This window comes from Trichoplax adhaerens, genomic scaffold (genome assembly GCF_000150275.1).
Source record: "Trichoplax adhaerens TRIADscaffold_3 genomic scaffold, whole genome shotgun sequence".
NCBI classification, from domain to species: domain Eukaryota; kingdom Metazoa; phylum Placozoa; class Uniplacotomia; order Trichoplacea; family Trichoplacidae; genus Trichoplax; species Trichoplax adhaerens.
The window spans coordinates 7870774-7894635 of NW_002060945.1; the positions used below are offsets into that span (position 1 = coordinate 7870774).

The window sequence follows — 23862 nt, forward strand, 5'->3', positions numbered from 1 at the left end:
AGGCAATAAGTTTAAGGCGACAGATTGACGCTTGATATTAACTTGCTATTACTAACAGTAAATGACTCCTCGTTCAACTCCATAGATAATAAAATTGACTTACTTCATTGTTATCACCAGTAGAACATAAGCTGTCACTGCCTGAATCTTGGTTTGCAGTCTGCATTATCTAAAAATTAAATTAAAAAACCCAATTCATTACGAATATTGCATGACAATTCATTCATTCAAGAAAATCATGAAGCCTCTATTCACACAGATACGCGTATGCAGCTGAAAGCGAATTCGAATACAGGTATAATCAGCAACTGATCATAGCAAACAATCAAAACACTGCTTATAAAGGCTGAAAGAGCTTCAATTCTCATAGTTAAAGTGTGCGTATGACACAGGAATGCAGTACAACGTTGATAAAGTCTTACCTTGTTAAGTCCAGTTAAACGAGCTTCTAGCAGCTCTCTCTTCAGTGGATCTAAGTTGCTTAATTCCCTACCGTCCATTAATACCTATTATCCCATAAAACTATAATTCGGTATAATTAGTTAGTAATCATGAAATAACGCAGGCGACTCGTTTTGAACTACATCGACTACCTGATTTCAGTTGCAATACTCAGTTATCCTGTTTACAAATTCTGAAGACGCTACAAAATCATTTGTTACAATTATACTAGAAGTGTTACCATGACAGCAACATAGACTAGCTTTAGAATCAAGAATTATCACTTTAAACTTGTATTAGATTACTTAATCTTCAAAATCAGCTTTGCATTTTACTTTAAAGCTTTCGAGGTGTCTATATCAAGCAGGAATTAGCTAGCACCTGCATACAACACTCACGCAAATATATGAATTACTAAAATGGCACGAACGCCCATCCATAACAGTATTAGTTACAAGTACTGTACTGTACAAGTCATCGTCGTCAAATTGATTGATGGCGACATCAAGCTAACGAGAATAGCGATCCCAGAATTGATGCAAAGATCTCTAAATAAGGTTCTAAAAGGAGGTATGACGATATTATTAGTAGCTGTTAACGACACCAATTCAAATGTTTAAATCCCTAGCGCAGTGGCGTTCAACCTACACCTTATTACTAATTATATAGTACTGTTTAATACTAATTAGTCCATCGGATTCCATGATCCTGATTACGTCAGCTACCAAGTCAGCAAATGACAGCCCAGTTGATGACTACGGAAAAAGCGAGTAATCTCATTCTGTAACAGCTTTTATCATGAATTAATTCACACTAGCGTTTTCTGAACTACAGCTTTCTATAGTGTCGCCATGATAGACAGTCCTACACGCGAACAGGTTGTGTTTCTGCTCAAGTGCTTATGGACTACGAGATCGATAGCATCTCCTGCAAGTAGTGGATGTCCTCCTGTCACTGGATGGTCATCATCAAGGCGAAAGCAACTCAAAATTTCTATGCCATCAACTATCCATTTTCTTCAGAAAAACTTTTCAATAACAAGTCGCTGATTTATAAGTACTTGAAGTAGTCATTGTTAATGAATTCACTAGCGAGAATCTTTCTCTTGTCATTACACTGGTGCACTGTGTTTGAGCAGGGTATGATGATGTATCTGATACCTCCCTACCTCAATGGGTAACACCTATTTCCTTGACAGAGTAAGTTATACAAATGTACATTCTATGCCTCCCTGACAGTTAACTGAGCTTGCTGAGAAAAACAAAAAAGCAGCTATGGCCAGTACAGTATGCATTTTTCAAGAATTAATCCTTCATGACAAATCGTTTGCACAATCATATTGGACTAGTCAATGTAGAAAGAGATGGGTAACACCTATTTCAAAGGAAGCATTGACAGAGTAAGTTATACAAATGTATATTCTATGCCTCCCACTGACAGTTAACTGAGCTTGCTGGGAAAAACAAAAAAAAGCAGCTATGGCCAGTACAGTATGCATTTTTTAAGAATGAATCCTTCATGGCAAATCTTTTGCACAATCATATTAGACTAGTCAATGTAGAAAGAGGTGTAGCTATGGCCACTGGCATCCTTCAATCCGCGACATTTACTTCCCATTTGAGCAGACTTTACAAAGGAAGCCGCAGACTGCATACCTCTATTACTGCAATAACAGTTACAATACTGTGATAGCTGCTCAAGTAAATCATTGATCTGCTAATATCCTATTCACAAACTGCTTATGATCTACCAAGCCCTTGCATTCCTCAATCAGTAAAATTCATTTCAAAGGAATATTGACAAAGAAAGTGCCTGTATACCGAAGTTCAACTACATTGCAAAAGTATACAGTAGATAAGGGTTTATACGCTTACTAACTATAACTAGTCCATTGCCTAATGGCTACAGCGATTTCTTTAGAGGAAAACTTTCGAAGAAAAACAAGTGATGAGACCCATCGTCATAAACTCTAGGTGTAGTTAGAACATGGAAGAATGCACTAGAAGCACAGCGCATTGCGTAGATTGTTCTTCTCCATACATGGCATTTATTCATTTTTAAAAGCAAAAGTCTACAGTAGTTGCAAACGCACGTGAGCGTCAGGTCAAACGCAATTCAAAACTTGGCATCCACTGAGTTACTGAAGGTACAAAGCAATCAACGTATCTGGACATTATGCCAAATCATTGACGACCTCATTGCTCATAGAATGGGAAATCACTGGCGACAGTCGTCTAGTGCAACATGCTCCTAGCTAACGGAAATGCTAGTTGCATCAACAAAACAAATTTACATCCTGGTATCATTGTTATTGCGTTTTAGTCCTCTGACTGACTAATTTAACTGACACACTGACAAGATATTGTATCATTGCATGACTAAGTATTTCAGAGAGCAATAATAACTGGTGGAATCTTGATGGATCGATTGGCTTTCGATATATTATCATTGTACACGTCTTGTAGGACATTATTGTAATACTTGCATATGCAGTGTATCATCATGTCTATCGACTGCATTGATTTCAGCCTGTATCCTGTTCTTCCTATACCGTATATGCGAAATCATCTTACATTTCATAGGCAATGACCATTAATCCTGATTTGAAGAAAGCAAATAAAATTGGCCAAGATCGACTTGATGACTTGAAAGCAACTTTGCCAGTATCAGAACAGCAGAGACCTATTGGGTCAAATGAGAGCAACGAGACCACTAGAAGTTGCCAATGAAACCAATTGCAGCGAGGACTAGACCTTGATCAGGTGCAAATTGGCAGTAAAGCACGTTCCAAGCTGATCTCACAAGCGAGCTATCTCGCCTTTTCCACTGGCTATGACCAGGTAGTAGCACTCGGTTGAGTTCAGGCCTAGCGCTGATACCTTGCCCTGCAATTGTACAGTGTACAGGTTACAGTACGCACTCGAGAATACTGTAGAGGTTGTACTGTACACTGTACGCTACAACGCTAACTTCAGTATTGCACAGTGTACAGAATAATCCTACAGTGCTAACTTGCCCTACTCAGTATGAGTACTGTAGAGCTACAGTACAGTACACTGTACACTACAACGGTAGCTTCAGTATTATACTGTACAGTGTACAGGACGAGGTCAGAAAAATCCTACAGTGCTAACTTGCCTTACTCAGTATGGGTAGAGCTACAGTACTGTACTGTATAGTGTACTATATATTGTACTGTACTGCACGGCGTGATTAACTTCGATGCCAAGATGGCGTCGAAAATGTAAAAGTTGCAATTTGTTAACACTCCTGTTCAAATTTGATCGGTACAGGCTCAGTTTATTTTCCTTCGTACCACCGAAGCCAATCACGCTGTACTGTACTGCAATTAAGCCGTATTGTATATCAATTGTTCTAAAAATTTTTTAGTGAACTGCAGCTTCCAGAACACCATCCACAAAATAAAATTACAATTAAAAAAATAATAAATAAATGAATTCAATCATGACATACTTGAAATCCTGTTACTTTAACAGCCTTCAATCTTTCTGAATCATCGTATCTACGACAGTATATCGTACTGTAGGCCCTTTGCACATTCTCAAGACTAATCCCCCAAGCGAGCTGGTTCTGCGCGTAGTTTGAATAGCCTCTACTTTAACCTCAAGTACGACTGATTGTTGCTGTCCTTTTTTGATGTAATGGACTAAGTGCACATCTGCGTAACTAGACTGACAGAAAACAAAAATGTGTTCTTCTTTATTTCATTTTACAGTTAATTACTCTTTTGGAGGGAGCGAGAAAGGCGATTAATGATCAAGATTATCTGCTTCGACGTAAAGTATCAATTCAACTTCATGTTGACGCGCGCGTTAAACAACGCAGCTTAGCTGTAATGGAGTTCACTCGTGAACAGTGGAATGATTGTTTAGCATTTTATTTTATTCTATAACTGGATTCAGTACCGTGAAATCTCTAGCCTTTAAGTTATGCTATAGAGCATGAGGCAGCAATATTATATATATATATATATATATATATATATACGAATGCGATACTTGTAAACAATATAGCTGAATGTAAACGTCCATTCAATGAGATTATACGGTACAGTACTGGTCACATAGAATTTTTAGAATCGTATAATCACAGCTTCAAGACCAATAGCTGTGCTTTTATGTATGGACGATTTCAATTTAAACAGCGTATACTCATCATCACTTATGATATATAACTTAAAGCAATTCTCTTACGAATTAGTTGGTTAATACTGATGCATCGATGGACTGACTGAGCAATCTAAAGTTCCACCTTACGCGTATATGCGTATTCGTATTAAAATGCAGTACTAATAATAAATATACAACGAAAAACTATCAGTAAAATTACAATCAATTACTTAACATATCATTAAGAATCCTACTAACGACAGTAGCTTAGTATTCTGAACAAGCACATGCGCTATTTTACAAATAAGTAGAAGGTGTATACTCAAGGACAACATAGAAATAAAGATAGAATACTAGCAATAACCTATAATGTAATTTATCCAGCAACACCGAATTTATTTGAACAACTTTTAACGATAACGAATGCAAATGAGTTATCCTCTCAGCATATTGAGTGGCTGGAATGAAAGCGGCTAGCGATTCTCGTCAAAAGGTGGCTTTCATCTTGAAATCGAGGCAATTAAGCTCTGATAAAGGTGGATCGTTTAGTACCGGTAATTGGATATTCTGCAGAATCTTGATTATTCCTCCTCCGACGGCATCCACAAAATAAGCCGACAAAAGCTTTGCGAAAATCGCTACTTAAACAATTATATACCACTGGATTATAAGCGCAAGATAGTACATAAATCGCCTGAGATAAATTAGAATAGAGTATTAGTCCTCCTTTTTCAGCAAATGTGCTGTCATCGTCAGCGTTACCGCTAAATGCAATAATTATAAAGTTAATAGCCATAGGCAATGCAGACATCATGTACAGCGCTGTGATAACAAAGCAAGTAGTAGCAACACGATGATTTCGCTTCTGATGGAGTAGCTCTGTATCTTTTGTCGGATCTCCAGGTATCTTATTATTTAATACGTAGATTCCAATACGAATGTAAATATTAGTCATGGTAACTAATGGTATAACGTACAAAACCAATGTAAGACTGATGAAATAACACAGATTAAAAGCACCACTAATTTGCGGTACAAAGCATTGATAATGAAATTTACTTGGAGCTGTTGTTGTGAATATTTGTGGAATACCGAAAATGAAGCTTAAAAACCATACACCAAATATTAATATTTTCAATTTTCGTCGATCTAACCTATTTTCGAACGGTTTAAGAATTGAGTAATATCGTTCAATACTTAACGCAATTAGGAAACTAGTCGAAGCAATGAATGAAAGAAACATACAATATGCACTTGTTTTACAAAAAACTTTCGCAAACGTGTTCATCTCTCCACCATTTAAATTCGTCCAAATTTTCCATACTGCCTTGTCTAAGGAAGAGTAAGCTACAACCATATCAGCAATGGCTAAATTCACAATCAAATAATGAGTTACATTTTGTAATTTTTTTGTCTTGCATATAACAAAGATAACCAGCATATTACCTAAACCACCAAATGCGGATATTGACAATAATAATGTCGCCTCCACCAGCCAGTAACTATTTGTACCATTTGAAGAAATGCTGATATTCATATTGAGAGATGATCAGTAGATCATATGATGAGGTTATATCTTTTCTTAATGATGAAAGATACAGTGGCGCAGTAGGAAAATTTTGCCGATAATTTTAGCCAAATTATACTCTATTAAAGACGATAACTTACCAATTTTGGGAATTTGGACATACAAGTATGTTCTGTTATGAAACTTTAGAAGCTACGGCGCTGCATATATTTGTAATTGCTAATAAAGCAAAAGTCAATGAGCAGATAGTGGCAAATTGTACGTCTTGCTATTATAAAATGATTGATTCCATAGTCGTAGAAACCAAGTTGAAGTAGAAATGATTGTTTAGACCAATTGTGTATCATCCAGTAACCCAAATACTAGTGCGAGTTTATATCTATACGGATAGTAACTACCTTTTTCAGTGATAGCCAAAGATAGCGCTATTAATGTGAGAACGAAAAGAGACCTTGCTTCTTCATAGAACAGTATGTGGTTATTTTCAATTCTAGAGTAGTAATCAAGCCAAGCTGGCTGTTTCAAGCAAGGTTACGGTAATTTTTCTTAGATTAAAAAAACAATTTCAATTATACAACAATTAGAGGGTAATGAAACATTTGCCTAGCTTCTTTGGTATGAAAACTAAATTTTCTCAAGTGATTGCCGATATATATAGCAATATGCTAATATGCCTGTATACCTAAGTAGGTCACGAGTATCACAAGAACTGTTACTATTTATAAAAATTGCTTTGAAGAAAGGAATAGATAATTATAATATGAGAAAATGTATTAAGCATGACTTTCCATTACAGATGTGAGCATCATATTACGATATTTACGTAACATGCTAATTAAAATTTTTATTGTTGCATATTTGAAAAGTAGTTAATTTAATTCAGATGCTGTTGGTTATTTTGATAGGATATCAGATTTACTTCTTCTATTGATTAATTACCCTACTGTGTAAGAAGATTGCATCAGAAAACGAGCTATTGTATCAAAATAATTGCTGCATGAAGAAATACTGCAGGAAACTGTCGTTTTTGTAATCATTTGTTGCTTAGCTAATTGACTGAAATATCAATTATTACTATCTACGTTTAGGGTGAATATAACGATTTTGTACGTTAAAAATGTACAAAAATCTTTTAAAATAAGTTACTATTGCTTCATTAATAAAATATCAGTCATTACCACCTAGATTTAAGAAGAATCTAAAGATAATATACGTTAAAAATAGACAAAATCTTATAAGAGAAATTACTATTACTACACCAGTAAAATAGTAAATAGTAAATTGACTACACTAGGGACAGAAATCTTGATATAGGATAGGAATTCAGACTTATTACGGCGCTACAATTGCCAATTAGCATAAATTATCGGTTAATTGTTATTACTATTGAGAATTAATTACTCTGGTAATATGAAAAGCTCGTTCTAAAATTATAGGAGTAATAATAAATACTGATTATATTTATTATTGCATCACATTTCAATGAAATTTAGGGCATGGCTGCAATTTTAGTCAATATGATTTAGCTATTAATAATTAGTAACTAACCTTTAAGTGATTGTATAATATTATCTCACGTTTTAATTCAAAATTGACTCAAATTTATCAAGTTTTGAGTGACAACGGTTGTAGTTTATTTTTGAATAAAATTAGCTATTTAACACTATATAAATCCGTCCTTGACCTTTAAATTTTTCGATGGCGTAAAGCTACTTACTTAGTTCGCCAACAATGATAATAATAAAAGCAAGATGATTTAAAAATATACCGTATCGTAGTCTTTGTGAATAAATAAGCTAAAGAGTATTACAACTCCTCCTATCATAATTATATACAGTATCATGTAAATCATTTTAATGAAACGAAACTTTCAATCACATTCATTTATAATCATAAAGCTTTTTTTATTATAGGGTTAAAGCAGTATAACAGTACTTAAGACTTTCCTATTAAATCTAAGAAAATAGAAAAACTTTAAAATCAAGTTAAAATGTTCAAAGATGCCAAAATTCATGGAATGTACAACTTGTATACGATCAGTTCTTCAATAGACAATCGGAACACGCTTGAACTGATTGAGTTGGAAAAACACAGCGACTTAACAAATCTTGTAACTTCGTTTGATGTTACAAAAAGACATCTCTGTGTTTGTTTTGTAAAATCTTATAGAAGATAACATGTTACAGGTTATCGTGTCTCATAATATTAATTATTTAACTCTTTCGACAATCTTAAAGTAACGTAAGCAGATATACATGGATAGAATTACAGTATATCTAGAGGAACCCTTTGGATATCAGTAGGCAATCGTATTCGATGCAGTCTACCGCAATAGTCGTATTATAATATATAAGCATAGTAGCTGTTATTCCTGGCTTCATAACTAGCTACATGCAATGGAAGAAAACAGTTTTAAACCTAACATTTCTGATATGATCTATACAACTATTGAACTTCGCCCCGTACTACATACGAGCATCTACAATTTTATGAACCTTACACTCAGATATCGCGTGAATTCGTAATCTTTATTTTTATTTCACAACACAAATAAGAAGTCAAGATTAAGATCGAAATACATTCTAACACTATTCATGAAGTAGATTTTAACTTAGAAATTAAGACCAGATAAGTGACAATTATCTCGTAAGAAAGATCTAACCAACTAATGTACAATAGTATTTTACATTTTACACTGTACCTAATTAATCTCTACATTAAAGCACAATTACTACTGATTTCTATTGATATCAACGTATCAATTATTTTTTTATACCGACGAGCCTAATAAAATAAGATAGCTGTGACGATTACGAATATAGAAACAACAATAAGTCACGGAGCAGCGATGCGAATTCGATATAGAGTTATCACTTGTACTGTATTTGATGTACTTTAAATGCTAAAATTTGATGAACAGAATTAAAGGCACCACTTAGTAATTCGATTCTCAATTGCATTTCGTTTCTTCTGACTGAGATTTTTGCAAAATACATCTAAAACTGCCTTACGAAAATCTTTGCTCAAACAATTGTACATTATTGGATTATAAATACTAGATAGCAAATAAACCATTTGAGCTATTTGAGAAAAGAAATACAAATTTACATCGGTAAAAGGTAATTTTTTTCCAAATCTATTACCAAAAGCAATGATGAAAAAATTGACTGCTAACGGTAATGTAGAAACCATGTAGAGTACGGTAATAATAAAACAATTCCGGGCGACACGATGATTTCGTTTTTGATAAAGGATTTTGGCATCATTTGATTGCTCACCTGGCATCGTACTATTTATTGCATACCTGCCAATATATGTATATATTATACCCATCGTAATTAACGGTATCACGTACAAAACCAATGCAAGGATGGTAAAATAGATGGAATTAAAGATGCCTCCAATTTTAGGGATGAAACATTTATTTTCAAACTTTCCAACTACAGCAGTTGTATAAATCTGAGGCAGGCCAATAAATGTACTTATAGACCATATGACGAAAATAATAATCTTCAGTTTATGCATGCTTAAATGATGCTTTAACGGCCTCTTGATCGAGCTATACCTTTCAATACTTAGAGCTATTAGGGTGTTATTGGATGCTGAATAGGATACAAACATAGTTATCGCACTAACTTTACAACAAACTTCGGAAATAGCACTTAGATCTTGAGACACTGTATGGATCCAAATTATCAGCCAAGCTTTGTCCATACTTGAATTAGCGACCAACATATCGGTTAAGGCTAAGTTTGAGATTAAATAATGCGTAGCATTATGTAGTTTTTTTGTTTTCCATATCACGATAATAACTAAACAATTACTGATAAAGCCCAATCCGCTGATAGTCATTAAAATTACAGATTGGAAAATCCACTGATTGTCGGTTATATTTTTGGCAATACTGGTATTCATTTTGTGATGAAACTTATAGAATATCAATATAGACTAGTAAAGATAGCGTTAACCTCTTGTTTATTGATAATAACAGTGAATATATTGACGTACTGGCTATCAAAGAATATCCAACTGGTTTATAATGGCAATGATATTATCTATCTATATAATTACTCTATAAGCTAATGGATGACAATGTTAAATAAAACCTACTCGCTTAGGTCAATGAATATATGTCTACACTTCAATGTGGCAATATTACCAATCAAATGGATACGATGTGTCTTGCGTAAAATATTTTCATTGCCGAAATAGGAAATTCACAGCAGTAAAGCAATTGGCCTTAATCTCACTCTGTCACCGCTGAGCGAAAAACTATACCAAATAACCAATGTAGTTATTTCGCTTGGCATAGAGAAATCACACGTGTAAACTCGACATCTACCATTACAGCCGAAAAGAGCAGAATTCACAAGATAGAAAATCAGAATAGCTTAAATTCGCCAAGCAGTTGTTCTGTTATTCCTTAATTGGTATAATTTTTATGAACTTAACGGCAAGGATATCATCCGAAAAGACTTTTAAACAGAGATTTATAGATGTTATTGATCTTAGCTATAGTCTACCTTTTTAGTGAATGTTCAGTTTAATTAATTAATTAATTAATTAATCATGTGTCAATTAGCAGTAAATTGTTACTAGTGGAGACCTAATCTTACTCAAATAGCGAAATATAATTCATCTTGATTCGTACAAACTAAGTTATGCACGATATTCATTAGTATGATATTTAGAGGATATTTATGGTTAACTTCACTCGAAACTCTTCGGATGTACTCAGTTAATACTAGAAATAGAAAACGGCTTAATAAAACATTTTTATCTTTATATTAGTAGTAAATTAACGATTCAGTTAATCGATTAATTTTTTATCATTTTATCATGGATAATTGTGAATCAATGATTTTAGCCATTTGCTTTCACACCAGAGAATATTTTGCAGCATCGCAGTATCTCAAGTATAGAATAATGTTTCATGAGTCAATTACAGTATAACGGACATCAAATCTCTCTATTTTTCAGTAATAAGCTACCTTAAAAATAACTTGAAGAAAAGATTATCGGCTTTCTGAAAAGAGCACTTCATTACGTAGCTTGATTCATTAACTAATCCCATTAGGAACGACCAAACTATGGATATCTTCTACAAATTAGCAATAAGGAATTTTGCTGCTTGACGTATAAAAACTTACCTATCTTACAATCATACCATGAGTATTAACTTAATGTACCGTATTTAAATTGTTTCATGCTTTTTTAATTGTCAAAGCCTTACAGTGGACGATAATTATTCTTAGGATACAGCTTCTAGAATTTACATTAAGTCCACAGGGTCAACTACAGGATAGCCAAATCGTAAATTTTATGCCATTGACGGACAATTATTAGAGAAACTATGAGAGAATAGTTCAATAATAATTAGTTGCTTAATCAGCCTTCTTAATCAGCGATCATTATCAGTTGTCTTACGGCTATAAATAGACTCAGGGGGAAGATATGGATTAAAAGTATCTCGAGATATACAGTATGAGTTGTCAAAATATTTTACAATAGAGCCTTTTGGCCGATTGCATCCTATCCCGTACTAGAATTTTATCAATTTTGGCACTGAGGTCGGCTATCGATATTAAGCATGTAAATCTCAAATGAAAAGTAATAAAAGAATTACAATTTATATACCATAAGCGCTATGTTTTCAATAGCTCAGTTCATAAAATTAAAACGGATATTTAAGGATATAGCATCACACGATGAGCCAATGTTTTATAATAAATTTATATAAGCGACTCCTTCAGCTACCCCTTAACCTATTCAGTATGGACAATATTCATTCTTACTAAATCAAAATATGCTATTGATATTATACTTTCTACAAATAATTCAGTAAATTACACCCAAACTACAATACTGGATAAGATCGGTATGAAGCTGATAAAATGTCATCGCGTACTGGTGCATAGCGTAATAACTTTACAGCGAAGAAGATTAAAAGTGAATTATTGCTACAGTTAATTGTAAGTTTCTCAAAATGTCTTTGTTGCATATCAAACTGTTCTGAGTATATACGAGTATACGTAGTAGTGTTTACAAAAGTCATAATTCAGATCAGCTAAGTTGCATATGGATTATGTACTATATATGCTGCTGATGCTAATTGTTCATAAGTATGGATGTCGTGATCTATTATCTCGGTCATTAGGGTAGTTACTATCAATTGAGATTGAAGTCAATAATACATTCTTGAATTATAATTAATAATTAACCTAGCCTTTGTCATTTTTATGAATAGTCTAGCTAAAATTTATCGTTTTTTTTCATGAATTTATTAATAAAGAAGAAACGATTGAATAAAATTGTGCCTATTAAACACGGAGAGATAAAGATTTCAAACATTGACACTTTCGACTGAGAACTTTAAATTGCTTTGAGAGAATTACTTCAGTTTGTATACCGGTATTTATTCAGGAAAATGCAATATGAATCAGCAGAAGGACAATATGCTTACGATGATACACTATTGTACAAAATTTGGCAGCATTAGAGCTCAATTTTGTATAACAGTGTTATCGATAAGTTAAATCCTTTATATTTTCTTTTTCATCTACAGGTATAATGTATAAGCATACTTATAGCTAAAATATCATCATTACTGGTAGGATATCTGATAAATTGAATGGAAAAAGAAATAGACAAAGTCAGTTATTATTAGGCAGAAGTTGGACAAATAGATATTACTAAATAAAGAAATTTTTACGTTGCTATGGAAATAAAAATTTAGATCATTAATAAAGGAAGTTCATTAGCTGAATAAATGTTACTAAATTTTATCATCATATAGTTGCAAGACGATATAAGATTAATAGTATTTTCAGTAGTAATTATGGATCCAATACATCCTTAAGGGACAATTATAATACAATATTGATTATAATCTTAAGAATAAAACAATTTAACTTTGACGTCATAAAAATCGATCATTATTACCGAAACTTGACAATGTTTTCAATTGATCTAGAAAGCCATTCACAATTTGCACCGTAAAACCCAAGTCATATGCAACTTCAGTTGACGCAGTAAAACAAGATCACCGATTGCTCCTCTTGCTATCTGAAATAAAAATTATCTCAAATAGTCAAATGTTTGTTTATTATAGTATGTTTATACCCCCAAAATATCATCAGTTCAATCGATCGGTGCTGCAACGATTCTCATAACAACAACCTACTAAAGTTACGGGTGACTTACGCGTATATACAAACTTAAAATTTAACGTCTACTCATAAGAGAGCAGTGTACTATTAAGTTACTGGTATTAGCCTTGCGGATGATGTAATAGAAATAATCACCTACTTTATTGAGTGAGCTCTAAAGTCTAATGATGTTTCGTTCTACAATATAATATAGCAAACAACTAAGCTAATTATTTGTATAGATAAAGTACCGATCTATCTGCACCGAATAATTTCTTTAATTAATACTGAGTGCCGGTATATACTCATGGGCATAAGAATCATCACTATTTTACTGTAGCTACTTAAACATCAGAAATTCAATGGTATGGATTATGTAGCATTATTACAGATTTACAATTACTGATTAACACTTTAACTGGTAAAAATTAATATATTAGATAATAATTAATCTAAATGTGTTATCGGTAGCAAAGTTGGTAGTATTAATTGCCGTACTTTGAATCTTAATTTGATATTACATAAATGATCGTCTGGTGTAAAATGTTATCGGGTGTATTCTTGTAGTTACGGAAAGTTTATTTTCAAATACTGGAATATTTCTTGCTAAATCGAACATAATTTAATCATTACTATAGTTAGGTTATGTGTTCGAGTGGATTGAAAAACGTAAATTGCTGGTATACTTACACATACTAGTTTACAAAATGAAAAAGATATAGTAATACCATAATTTTATTACCAAGGATTTTATGGCTCGTACACTCCTCCCGAAATCTTATTTACTTTTCAAAATTTTATCGTACTGTTCGTTCTTTTAGTTCGCTTTCATCAGATATCTTTTACAGATAAAAATTAAAGTCTCTAGCACTGTAAACACATTATTTTGCTATCTAGGTCAACCGCGGTATTTTATTTTCAAATTGATCTATAAGATTGAAAAATATCATTTAAAATTGACCAAATAAAATATGCTTCGGACACTCATATTAGATACAGATAATAATCAAATATCATAATAATTGTAAGTAATTGCTTCTGATTAGAATTTGCCTGAATCGATGTTTTCCATTACTGTATTTATTATCAGGCTGTTTTTCAGTTGAAGTGATATTTTTGGGTATCATCTCAAAATTTTTAGTTACCGATCGTTGGATCATTTGTTACCTCAGACATTTCCTTATTAGCTAAATACTGCTATTATCCTTAACTTATAACAGTACAAGACTCTCTAACTCACCAAAATTTCAAGACAATAAAGCCTATCATACAGCAGTCACTATAATTGCACGAGGATACAGCCACAATTAATTTAATTAGTTATACCCAATTAGTTCCATCCTCAGCATTCTAGTATTGTATTTACTAGTTACCATATCAGGACATAAGTCTCTCGATTTCAGTCATTAAATTCATTGCGAGCCGTGCTAGATTGTAAATAATGATTTAAAAGTGTTATCTTGGAGATAATCCAAGTCTGAATTGATAGACTCGAAAGACGAACTTATCTAAGATTTAAAGAGAAACTCTATTCTAGAATTACCTTCTGCTATCAAATAAGTAAGTATAGTATTAGCTTTTTTTAATTTCTTAACGTAGGTTGTTAATAAGAAAGAAGTCATTCAAAATATTAAGTTTAATAAAATGAAATCAAAATTTGCTTCCATTTAATGTTACTCAAGTCTCTAGGAGATGAGACCACAACCATTTGTATCTGAACTTGAATGTCGGATTGTATTTTCGACCATGTCCATTTCAACTTTGTCCTTCTTATTATAGGTTGATTCTAAAAATAACATAAAATGAAAAGGATTCTATTCCAACAATAGTCTCTCTACTATTGTGTTGAAAGTAATAAAATAGCATTACCACCCAGTTGAATAAGTAAATTTACAACAATAACACCCTGCCTTGAAGATTATTTATCTAAATTAGCCAATAATCAAGTAGAAGTAGTCTCACTCTGTTATTATCAGTAAAAATAATACTAACATTGATCTTAGATTGTTATTATTTGCATCATCATCTTTAGCTATCAAGTAAAAACAACGATCATCCTACTCAATGCAGTGCCCAAATGATGGAAATTCGACGGATAAAATAATAAATCGAATATCCATTAATGAAAGAGCATCCTTTCCCCCTTTCTATAGTATCCTATCGATGATGCACAGAGCCGCGTTATTTATTCAAGATATTCTCGAACCCACAGATAAATTGTATTGACTAACTCAATCCCACTTTCACTCTATTCATTGAATGATACAACGCAGTCTTACCAACTACTGATCCATTGTTGTGATTCAAATTGATCAGAAATAAAACAAGGCAACAACAACGTCCAATTTACTATTTCATCATTGGCTAACATTTCTATGGACTATAGATAGACGCCGATAGACAGGATCTATTTTTTCCACTCCTTTGACAAAAAAAACTTGGAGCAGTGACACCAAGACAAAAAGATTAAATTAAATATATCAACCTCAAATACAATCAACTAGTATTAGTATAATAGAGGCAGATATTACCCACTTTACCCTCAAGTTATTAACAAGAACAACTTTTCATTTCCAAATCGATTCTAAACTCCTACCTGATCCAAATTTTATTCAGCTTGAAAATTAATTTTTTAATTATTAGCCACTCTTATTAACGAAATTCAAACTTAATGATGGCGATTAATATCAAGTTGGTTATGATACTTGTTACAATTTGGGCTGCAATTGCTTTACCCACCGTATTTTTTATAACCCAGCCTAAAATTCCATCTAAATTACGGTAAGTTAAAAAATCAATCGATAGGATTGCCATTTTCTATCCAATCGCTTTCATATCGCTTCTCTTTAATGATTACACTGTTTGTCTGTGCTTTCTCCATCAATTTGTTTTTTTCTAACATCCAATACAAGAATACTTGGATATTTCTTCGAATCGATACACTCATAATGATCAGATTATTAGTCCTACAAAGATAAAATGAAGAGCTGTGCAATATAATTTCTTGCTCATCAAGCTATTCTAATCATTTAAGTTAAGGATCAATGGACTGAACTTATCCATTGAACTTTAGATGGCATGTGTTAGCCGGCAAACGCTAAAATGATTATGCCATCGTGTCATTGTCAGAAGGACATTATCGAGTAAAACTTCTCCTTATTCTTTCACGGACTTGGATTTTAGTCTTGACTAGTTGTAGCTATTTTGCAGTATCTATTTTATCCATGGATAAATGTTCTATTTCCAATCGTAAGATTTTCTTTCTTTATAATATGATCGATCAACATAAATATTAGAACATCGAATGACCCACCATCAAGAATATCAGTATGTACTAAACATACCTACATATTTTCGATAACTCCGTCATATCGATGTTACTATTATTATGTTTTAAACTTGTTAGTGATGCCCTCTAAATCGAACTAGACTCAATATAGTTAGTAAATTTATACATGTAAAAAGTATGAGCTGCTCTGTCAACATTTGTACGGTGATATTCGAAGACTCTAATTCAATACGTATAACGCACTACCTATGTTAGTAAATGACGGTAACTTTGTTCTTCATGCACATGTTAGATTCTCTCTGACACGATTGAAAAGATTTTCAATGGCGATAGCAGATCTTGTTCATAATTAATTTACTTTATGAAGATACCATCGATCTTAGGGATATTTTAATATAAATTTTCCCTTTCTTAGTTTGGTTAAAGCCAATACAGCAATTCCTTGTGAATTGTTGCCATCTTGACGATTCTGTCCTGATCAATGAGACGATTGAAGATCTTATTCTGGACTGTGTCTGTAATAAAAGGGGTAAAATGACATTGAATTGATCCTTTCATAAATTGAGAATGACAGCATAAACGATATTCAAACATTAAAATGGACGATTCATGTTAATAACGAGAGTCAAGCTTGCAGTACTGATTTGATTAAAAATCATAATTGTAGTCTGTAAAGAATCTTTACAGCTTATGCTTTTATTTTATTGATATTACTGACATTACTGGACCTATCCAAGAAACGAATGAAGGCCATAACTCGCATACGTAGATGTTTCAGTGTCCACTTCAAGTCTATTTGTTGATCAAGAAAATGGTATCTTCACCAATTAATCGAATAGTTGATGATCAAAGATGAATTTATCAATTAATTATCCAAGAAACGGTCACAATGGTTAAATGGATTGACCAAACTATACTTCGTCTAAAGCTATTAGTATGATTAAATTAGCCAATAACTAAACAATAGTATGAATTTAAATACCTAGAACAAACTGAGTAGTAGAAGAAGAATGATAGTTGGCTTAATTGAAGCAAGTATTGGCGCAATTCGGTTCTAATGTGAATACTAAGCTATGAATAAAGTAGATTATTGATTAGTCTAATCCGAAATAGTGAAAATAGTTGGAAGTACTAGCGTTAAAGTACGATAAAGAAAACTGTCAATAAATCAAGATGACAAAGGATAATCGAAGGGGTAATTTATCCTTACTAGTAGAGAATAAATAGAAGTGCTTCAAAAATTTCAAGATAATTTTATTTTAATAACAGAAAGGTATTGAATGAGATCGTGCAATCTCAAATGCTACAGTTGTAATGAGCTCTAATAGCAGTCAATCATATATAGAAGGGAAAAAAATTCATTACCTATTGTATGATTTACTAGACAGTGGTATAAACTTTGCATTAAATTTTTGAAAGCAAGACATTTCATTTCTGGTCGAAAAATTTTCAAAGTCCATTTTCTCCATCCGTGTGACATGAAAATAATGAACTGCATGAGCAAGGGTTTCTGTTTAATGTGTTTAGTCATTAGATAAGAACGGAAAAAGTTGCCATTTTAGAACTTTATTCTATACCGTATAGACTATGAAAATGGCCTAATAGTAGACAATGAACTGCGGCAGTTCCTGAAGTTTAGAATCGAAAACATAAGGTCACAAAGAATTCAAAAAATGATTACTGGCATTAAGTTATTAAATGTTAGAATAAAAGCCTATAAAATGCCTATCGTAATTAGATAGAAGATTAATAAATTTGTTTCTTTAATTTAAAACTACGATACTATTCAACATATTAATACAATTCATAGCCAAGATCGGCAGATATCATTTATGATCTCAATTGTTATGGAAGGCTAGAATAAAATATCAGAAAAAGGCACAAAAATCAGTATTGTAAAGGAAAGCATTTATCCAAGAAATAATTTCAGTTGAGTCTATAATATCAATTGGATAATTCAACTATGAATCGATTCTAATTTCAAGCTTGAAAAATCGTTTATAAAGGATAACTAACTTTTAAAATATTTCACGAGAAATGGGCATGTAAGAAAGAGAAAAGTAAGAACAACCGGTTTAGGGCGATATAACAAGAAAATAAAGAAATAAAAAAAAATAAGAACTTTTAGTGAAAGTGTAAGAGTCCGTAAAAAGATGTTAATTAAACATTTCAAAATAATGTTATAAGAATCTAATATTTAAAAATTCCACTACGTTGGTAGGAATACTTGGGACGATATTTTCGCAGAGTCATTGAAAAAACTCTTCAAAATTTTAAAAACGATTTTGAAACTGAAACTATTTTCTTAGTCAAGATCGCAAAAGTTTTCTAAAGTCAGTCCAATTGCTTTATATCGATATCTAATGCATCCTACACATTTTTAAGTGTCGTTATTTAGATCAGCTACAATTTTGGGCAGGGTTAGATAATTGTAATATAATTTACTAAAAATAAACTACCAGACTAGTAGTATTCAGTCTCCAACCTTGCATATGTATCCCAAAAGACAAGAATTTAATATCTCTTTGTATAAAGTTGGATACTCCAGAAATCTTAAAGAAAATATGGCCAATAGTTCATGACTGTTAATGATATGATACAGTAGAAATCTAATTTTAAGAAGCATACCAACGCCACTTGCTCCAAGATGGATTATCACCTAAAGAGACCTATCTCAACGAAATAATTTGGCAATATACTGCTACTACGATACTTAAATCAGTCGATTGTAACAAAATATTTGAGGGACCCATACAATTCTCCATTCATTTATTAAACATCTAATAAAGGTAAATTAAAACTGCCAGTTTTCAATAAACACTTCAGATAATATAATTCATAAGATACCAAGGACAACTTTACCATATTCATAAGAACTTAGAGTATAATCAATATCGATCAATTATAGGCGATAGGCTAGTGATATCATAGACCTTAAATTATAACCTTGGCCATCCAGAAGCCAGTGCTTCTGCTATCACTTAAATTTATACTATCTCATACCCATTTTCAAAGGTCCATACATTAGTAGTTATGCTCTGTACATACATCAAACTATATTCTTTTAAATTATAGTAGCAAAATGATCAATCTGACTGCAATTCATCGATTTCTCTCTTAGGTATAGAACTTGCCCGCCTAATAATGCTTCTAACTTCACGGAAGAGGAGATACCTAAACCAAATATAGTAATTGACCTTACCACCCACATTAACTCCAGTGCCTGTAAGTAAAATATGAAGGTTGTACTCGTATTATAGATTTATTCTACTTTTCAAGACACGGTATATGATAATTAATGAGTAATAGCAGTTACTGTACCCGTAGAAAATGATCAGTTTTAGAGTTTAGAATTTGGTTATGATAGTAATTTTAGTTCGATATTCATGCTATTAGCATATATTATACGTCAATTTATAATATTAATTTTCCTTTTATGACTTGATCATACAGCGGTTATTACAGTATGTAATAATCCATTAATTAAGGATAGTCAATATAACACTTGTCGTGCACCTTGTACTTGGTCAGAAGGAATGGATTCAGTCCAAAGAACTAAAGATGTCATCGTTGGAATATTTTCAATCGTATCCATAGTCATTGGTATATTTGCAATTTTAGTCCGAGCGACAGATGCTAAATCGTAAGTAACCTATAATGCATTCTTTTACCGTTTCTGATAACCTTGTGATTTTTAACAATCATTTTAATTTCAGATATAAAATTCCAAATGTAATCATAATGTATGCCATATTAGCTATGATTGGATTCGGTAAGAAATTCTTATTGTTTAAAAATTAATTGCAGTAATATTTAAATCACATAAAATAAATTGCAACATTTTAGATAGAAAATAGAGTAAAGTGATGATAATCTAAATATATTTACTCCATAATCTCTGGTAGATTAGAAGTGATCATAGCTTTATAGCCTACGAGACGCAATTGATTATCCGAGTACTATTAGCGATAAGATTTCTATGCTTCTATCATCTACCAGGTGTAACTTTGTTATTACCAGTGGCTGTCGGTAAGGAAAGATTCTTTTGCGAATATCCATTTTATAAACCATTGTATGGGATCGATAGCGGCTGGTGTACCATACAAGGTATAAAAATAAATAGTTGAATAATTCATTTACCAACGGAGCTTTTAGAATTCTGGCATAATATTCGTTATGTAATTACCCAATCAATTAATACCTACGATGTATCATTTTGTTGATAAAGTACAAGACATAATTGTAAGCGTTACGTAATTTCACTACGATAAATTTGGATCATTCTCAATGTAATAGAAAGTGTTACTAATCTACTAGCGTTGGATAAGCAGTCAGTAACGAAATTCTGTCTTATCTCTGGTACCTAGATTAATTAGATGATATTCTTCGTCTATACAAAATAGCTCATTCTTCTAATAGTTCATAACCTAAACCTTTCTTTATGAAAATCATGGTCATAAAATTCAACTTTAGTGATAGCCCAATTATTTTCGTGATAGTATCTACGGGTATTCACGTTATCGTGCTATATCATCGTTAGTATTTTAAATTTCTATAGAAAGATCGCTTAGTAAAACGATCTCAATAGCTAAAAATTATCTCCAATTAGACCTTGCATAACTCTTTAGACCATAGGATACCATTTCAATAGCGCTTATGCTCATGTTATCCTTTATATCAGACACTAATCATATTTTGAAATAAGGTTTATCTAATTTATCTGTCATTTATTATTATATAATTATCCGCTTTTCTTGTAGGAGTATTTGGTCATTTCTTTTATTTAGCATTACATCTATATTGGATGTATTACATCATGAACGGCTACTTGATAATAGCGGATGATAAACAAATGGAGTATAGGAGTCGACTACATGCAGCTCAGTTTGCGTCTGGGATCTTTATTCCATTTGGATGTTTATTTATTTGCCTGCTACATCCAAGCCTCTATCATACCCGTTCAACGCATGCAATATTGTGTACACCATTTAATAAGGATTTATTTTATTTTACATACTTATTGCCACATCAACTTAGCCTGGGCTGCAGTGTTACATTCACAATGCTTATCATCCGGCTACTTTACCAGGTTAACTAATTACTGTTAATCTATTAGTGAGATTTTATAAGTGTGCCCTTATCTTTAACCATGATGTAGCAATATGTACTTTTATAGATACAAAAAAAGGGTAGTTAAAATGCACTTAAGCATTTGCAGAAACTTAGTTTAAGTATAATTTAATACGCAGCAATCTAAATTTGCTTATTTCTTATTATAGAATCAGAAAAATTATGATATGTCCCCGGAAGTTGGTAGTAATTCTAGAGCTAATAGTCCGGCTAAAGAAGACAAATCAATCGCAAATAAGCTGCCTAAACATTTTATGCCATTCATCTGCTATTATTTAGCTATAAGCATTATGGGAATGGTGGTATTAACTATGGATCAATCAAATAGCGCCAATTATCAATATGGCCTATTTCAATATTTTACGTGTCTAAAGACTTGCCAAAGTAAATTATGTACTAAATTCCGTGATATAAGTGCCTCGATGGAAGGGATTTTGACTCTTGTAAAAAGTGTCTATTACAGTTTATTAGTGAGCTCGACCATTTTATTTATCATTCCTACTAAAGAATTTAGCAATTGTTACATCATATTCAAACATAGAATCACATGCCAAGAAATAGAAACTGAAGATGGCACATTGGCTAACAGGGCGAAAGCTAATAGTAGTATCTCCAATGTTGATCAAAATTGTAGCAAAAATAGTCAGGCTGAGCCTCGAAATTCATCCACTCAAGTTCACATAAAAGCATCAGTTATGATCTAACCAATGCAAAATCTCGATCATTCATAGACATAAAATGAAAGTTTTATTAAATCAACCGATAAATTTAGAATTGACCTAAGCCATTGCCATTTTAAAGTGTGTTCATCAGCATACCATACCAAACATAAAATAAAAGTTTATTATAAAAAATCACGTTGCATAACCGAGAATACTCGTATATAATTAATTCTGCTATCGGTTTGAAATCAAAAGATTTTGCTATTATAAGTGTCTATGTGCGTATTGTAAAAATACGTTAATCATAATGCATTTGCCAGCTTAATTTTTAATGTACATAATTTAGATACATGATAATTTTTCAACGAATGAATTTTCAACATTATCTTCCCTACTACTACATTAAACTGTTACTTATTGGAATACATCATTTGCATGTACAAAATGGTAATTTTGTGTACTACAACCAAGCGATAATTGCTTTCTAATTATTTCGTATAGGAGAAATAATCTAAATTCTTATTCGCTAATAACAATACTTATCGATAGGCTAATTTCCAATCTATTCAACCATCAGAAATAATTACCATTTTTATCTTAATCAAAATATGAATCAGCCTGAACATTTTTACTGCTAGATTATTAATAATGTACATTATGTATTACTGCTTAGGTTAGGAGTGTTAATGAAATATTTACTATATTTGTGAAACTAATTCAAATGAGATCGTGGCTAATTATACGGTCACGTAAGAAACTTTAATGTAAATGCAATAAAGGTATATTAATATAAAGTTACCTGTGTGTGCATAGCAGTTTTTAACAACATATAATCTAGCCTTAGTAGGTCATGCAATAAAAATTGCATTCTATAGAAATACTAATTGCTACACTAAGAGATATTGATATACCTATTGGGACTGTTAACAAACTCTATTTTTGTATTAGATTGACATTAAGAGAGTTACTGTAGCACATTTCAATGGGTACATAAAATTGCTAGCAGTAGCGTATAGTATATTTATTGCAATGTTTGAAACTCATCAAAGCTTAGGGTGCTAATGATTAGCGTAATTTAAAATTTTATAATGTAATATTTACATTATAAATGAAATAATAAATGGCACTATCAATGAACTGGAATCACTTTACCAGCATTAACAAGAAACAATGTCAGAAATTAGCATTTCGATGGTATAAGATGCTTAAATATGCTATTATACAGTCCTGTAATAATTATTTCTTTATAAAACATGCTATATTTATCGTACCTGAACCCATACTATATAGTACCTTAAGAATACTTATAATAAATGCTTTTATTTTTTATAGTTGATAAAAAATAACATGTAGTAAATTCAGTTATTACTATAGTTTAAACAGTATTTCGTATGAAGAATTTAAGATTATGAAGAGATTGCTTGAAGACATGGAAAGCCTTCAAATAATTTCATGCGTAAATATCTCATATTATAAACTCGTTTTAAGACTTGAAATATAGCATTATAGTATATTTGCACTATAGAAAAAATAA

At 32.0% G+C, this 23862-nt stretch overlaps 2 protein-coding genes across 2 annotated transcripts; one reads left to right on the forward strand and one right to left on the reverse strand.

Annotated features, from left to right (window-relative positions):
• Positions 1 to 5190: 5190 nt before the first annotated feature.
• Positions 5191 to 6057, reverse strand: TRIADDRAFT_3775 (uncharacterized protein; the record flags this gene model as incomplete). Its single annotated transcript, XM_002111155.1, has 1 exon — positions 5191 to 6057. A coding segment is annotated over one exon (867 nt), but the record flags the coding sequence as incomplete, so codon positions are not given.
• Positions 6058 to 18573: 12516 nt separating this feature from the next.
• TRIADDRAFT_54897 (uncharacterized protein) lies at positions 18574 to 22370 on the forward strand (the record flags this gene model as incomplete). The annotated part of the gene is made up of 7 exons (XM_002110620.1): positions 18574 to 18581; positions 19658 to 19761; positions 19990 to 20179; positions 20253 to 20308; positions 20536 to 20643; positions 21297 to 21625; positions 21816 to 22370. 7 exons carry the CDS (start codon positions 18574 to 18576, stop codon positions 22368 to 22370), a joined length of 1350 nt encoding a protein of 449 aa, XP_002110656.1.
• Between the last annotated feature and the right edge of the window lie 1492 nt (positions 22371 to 23862).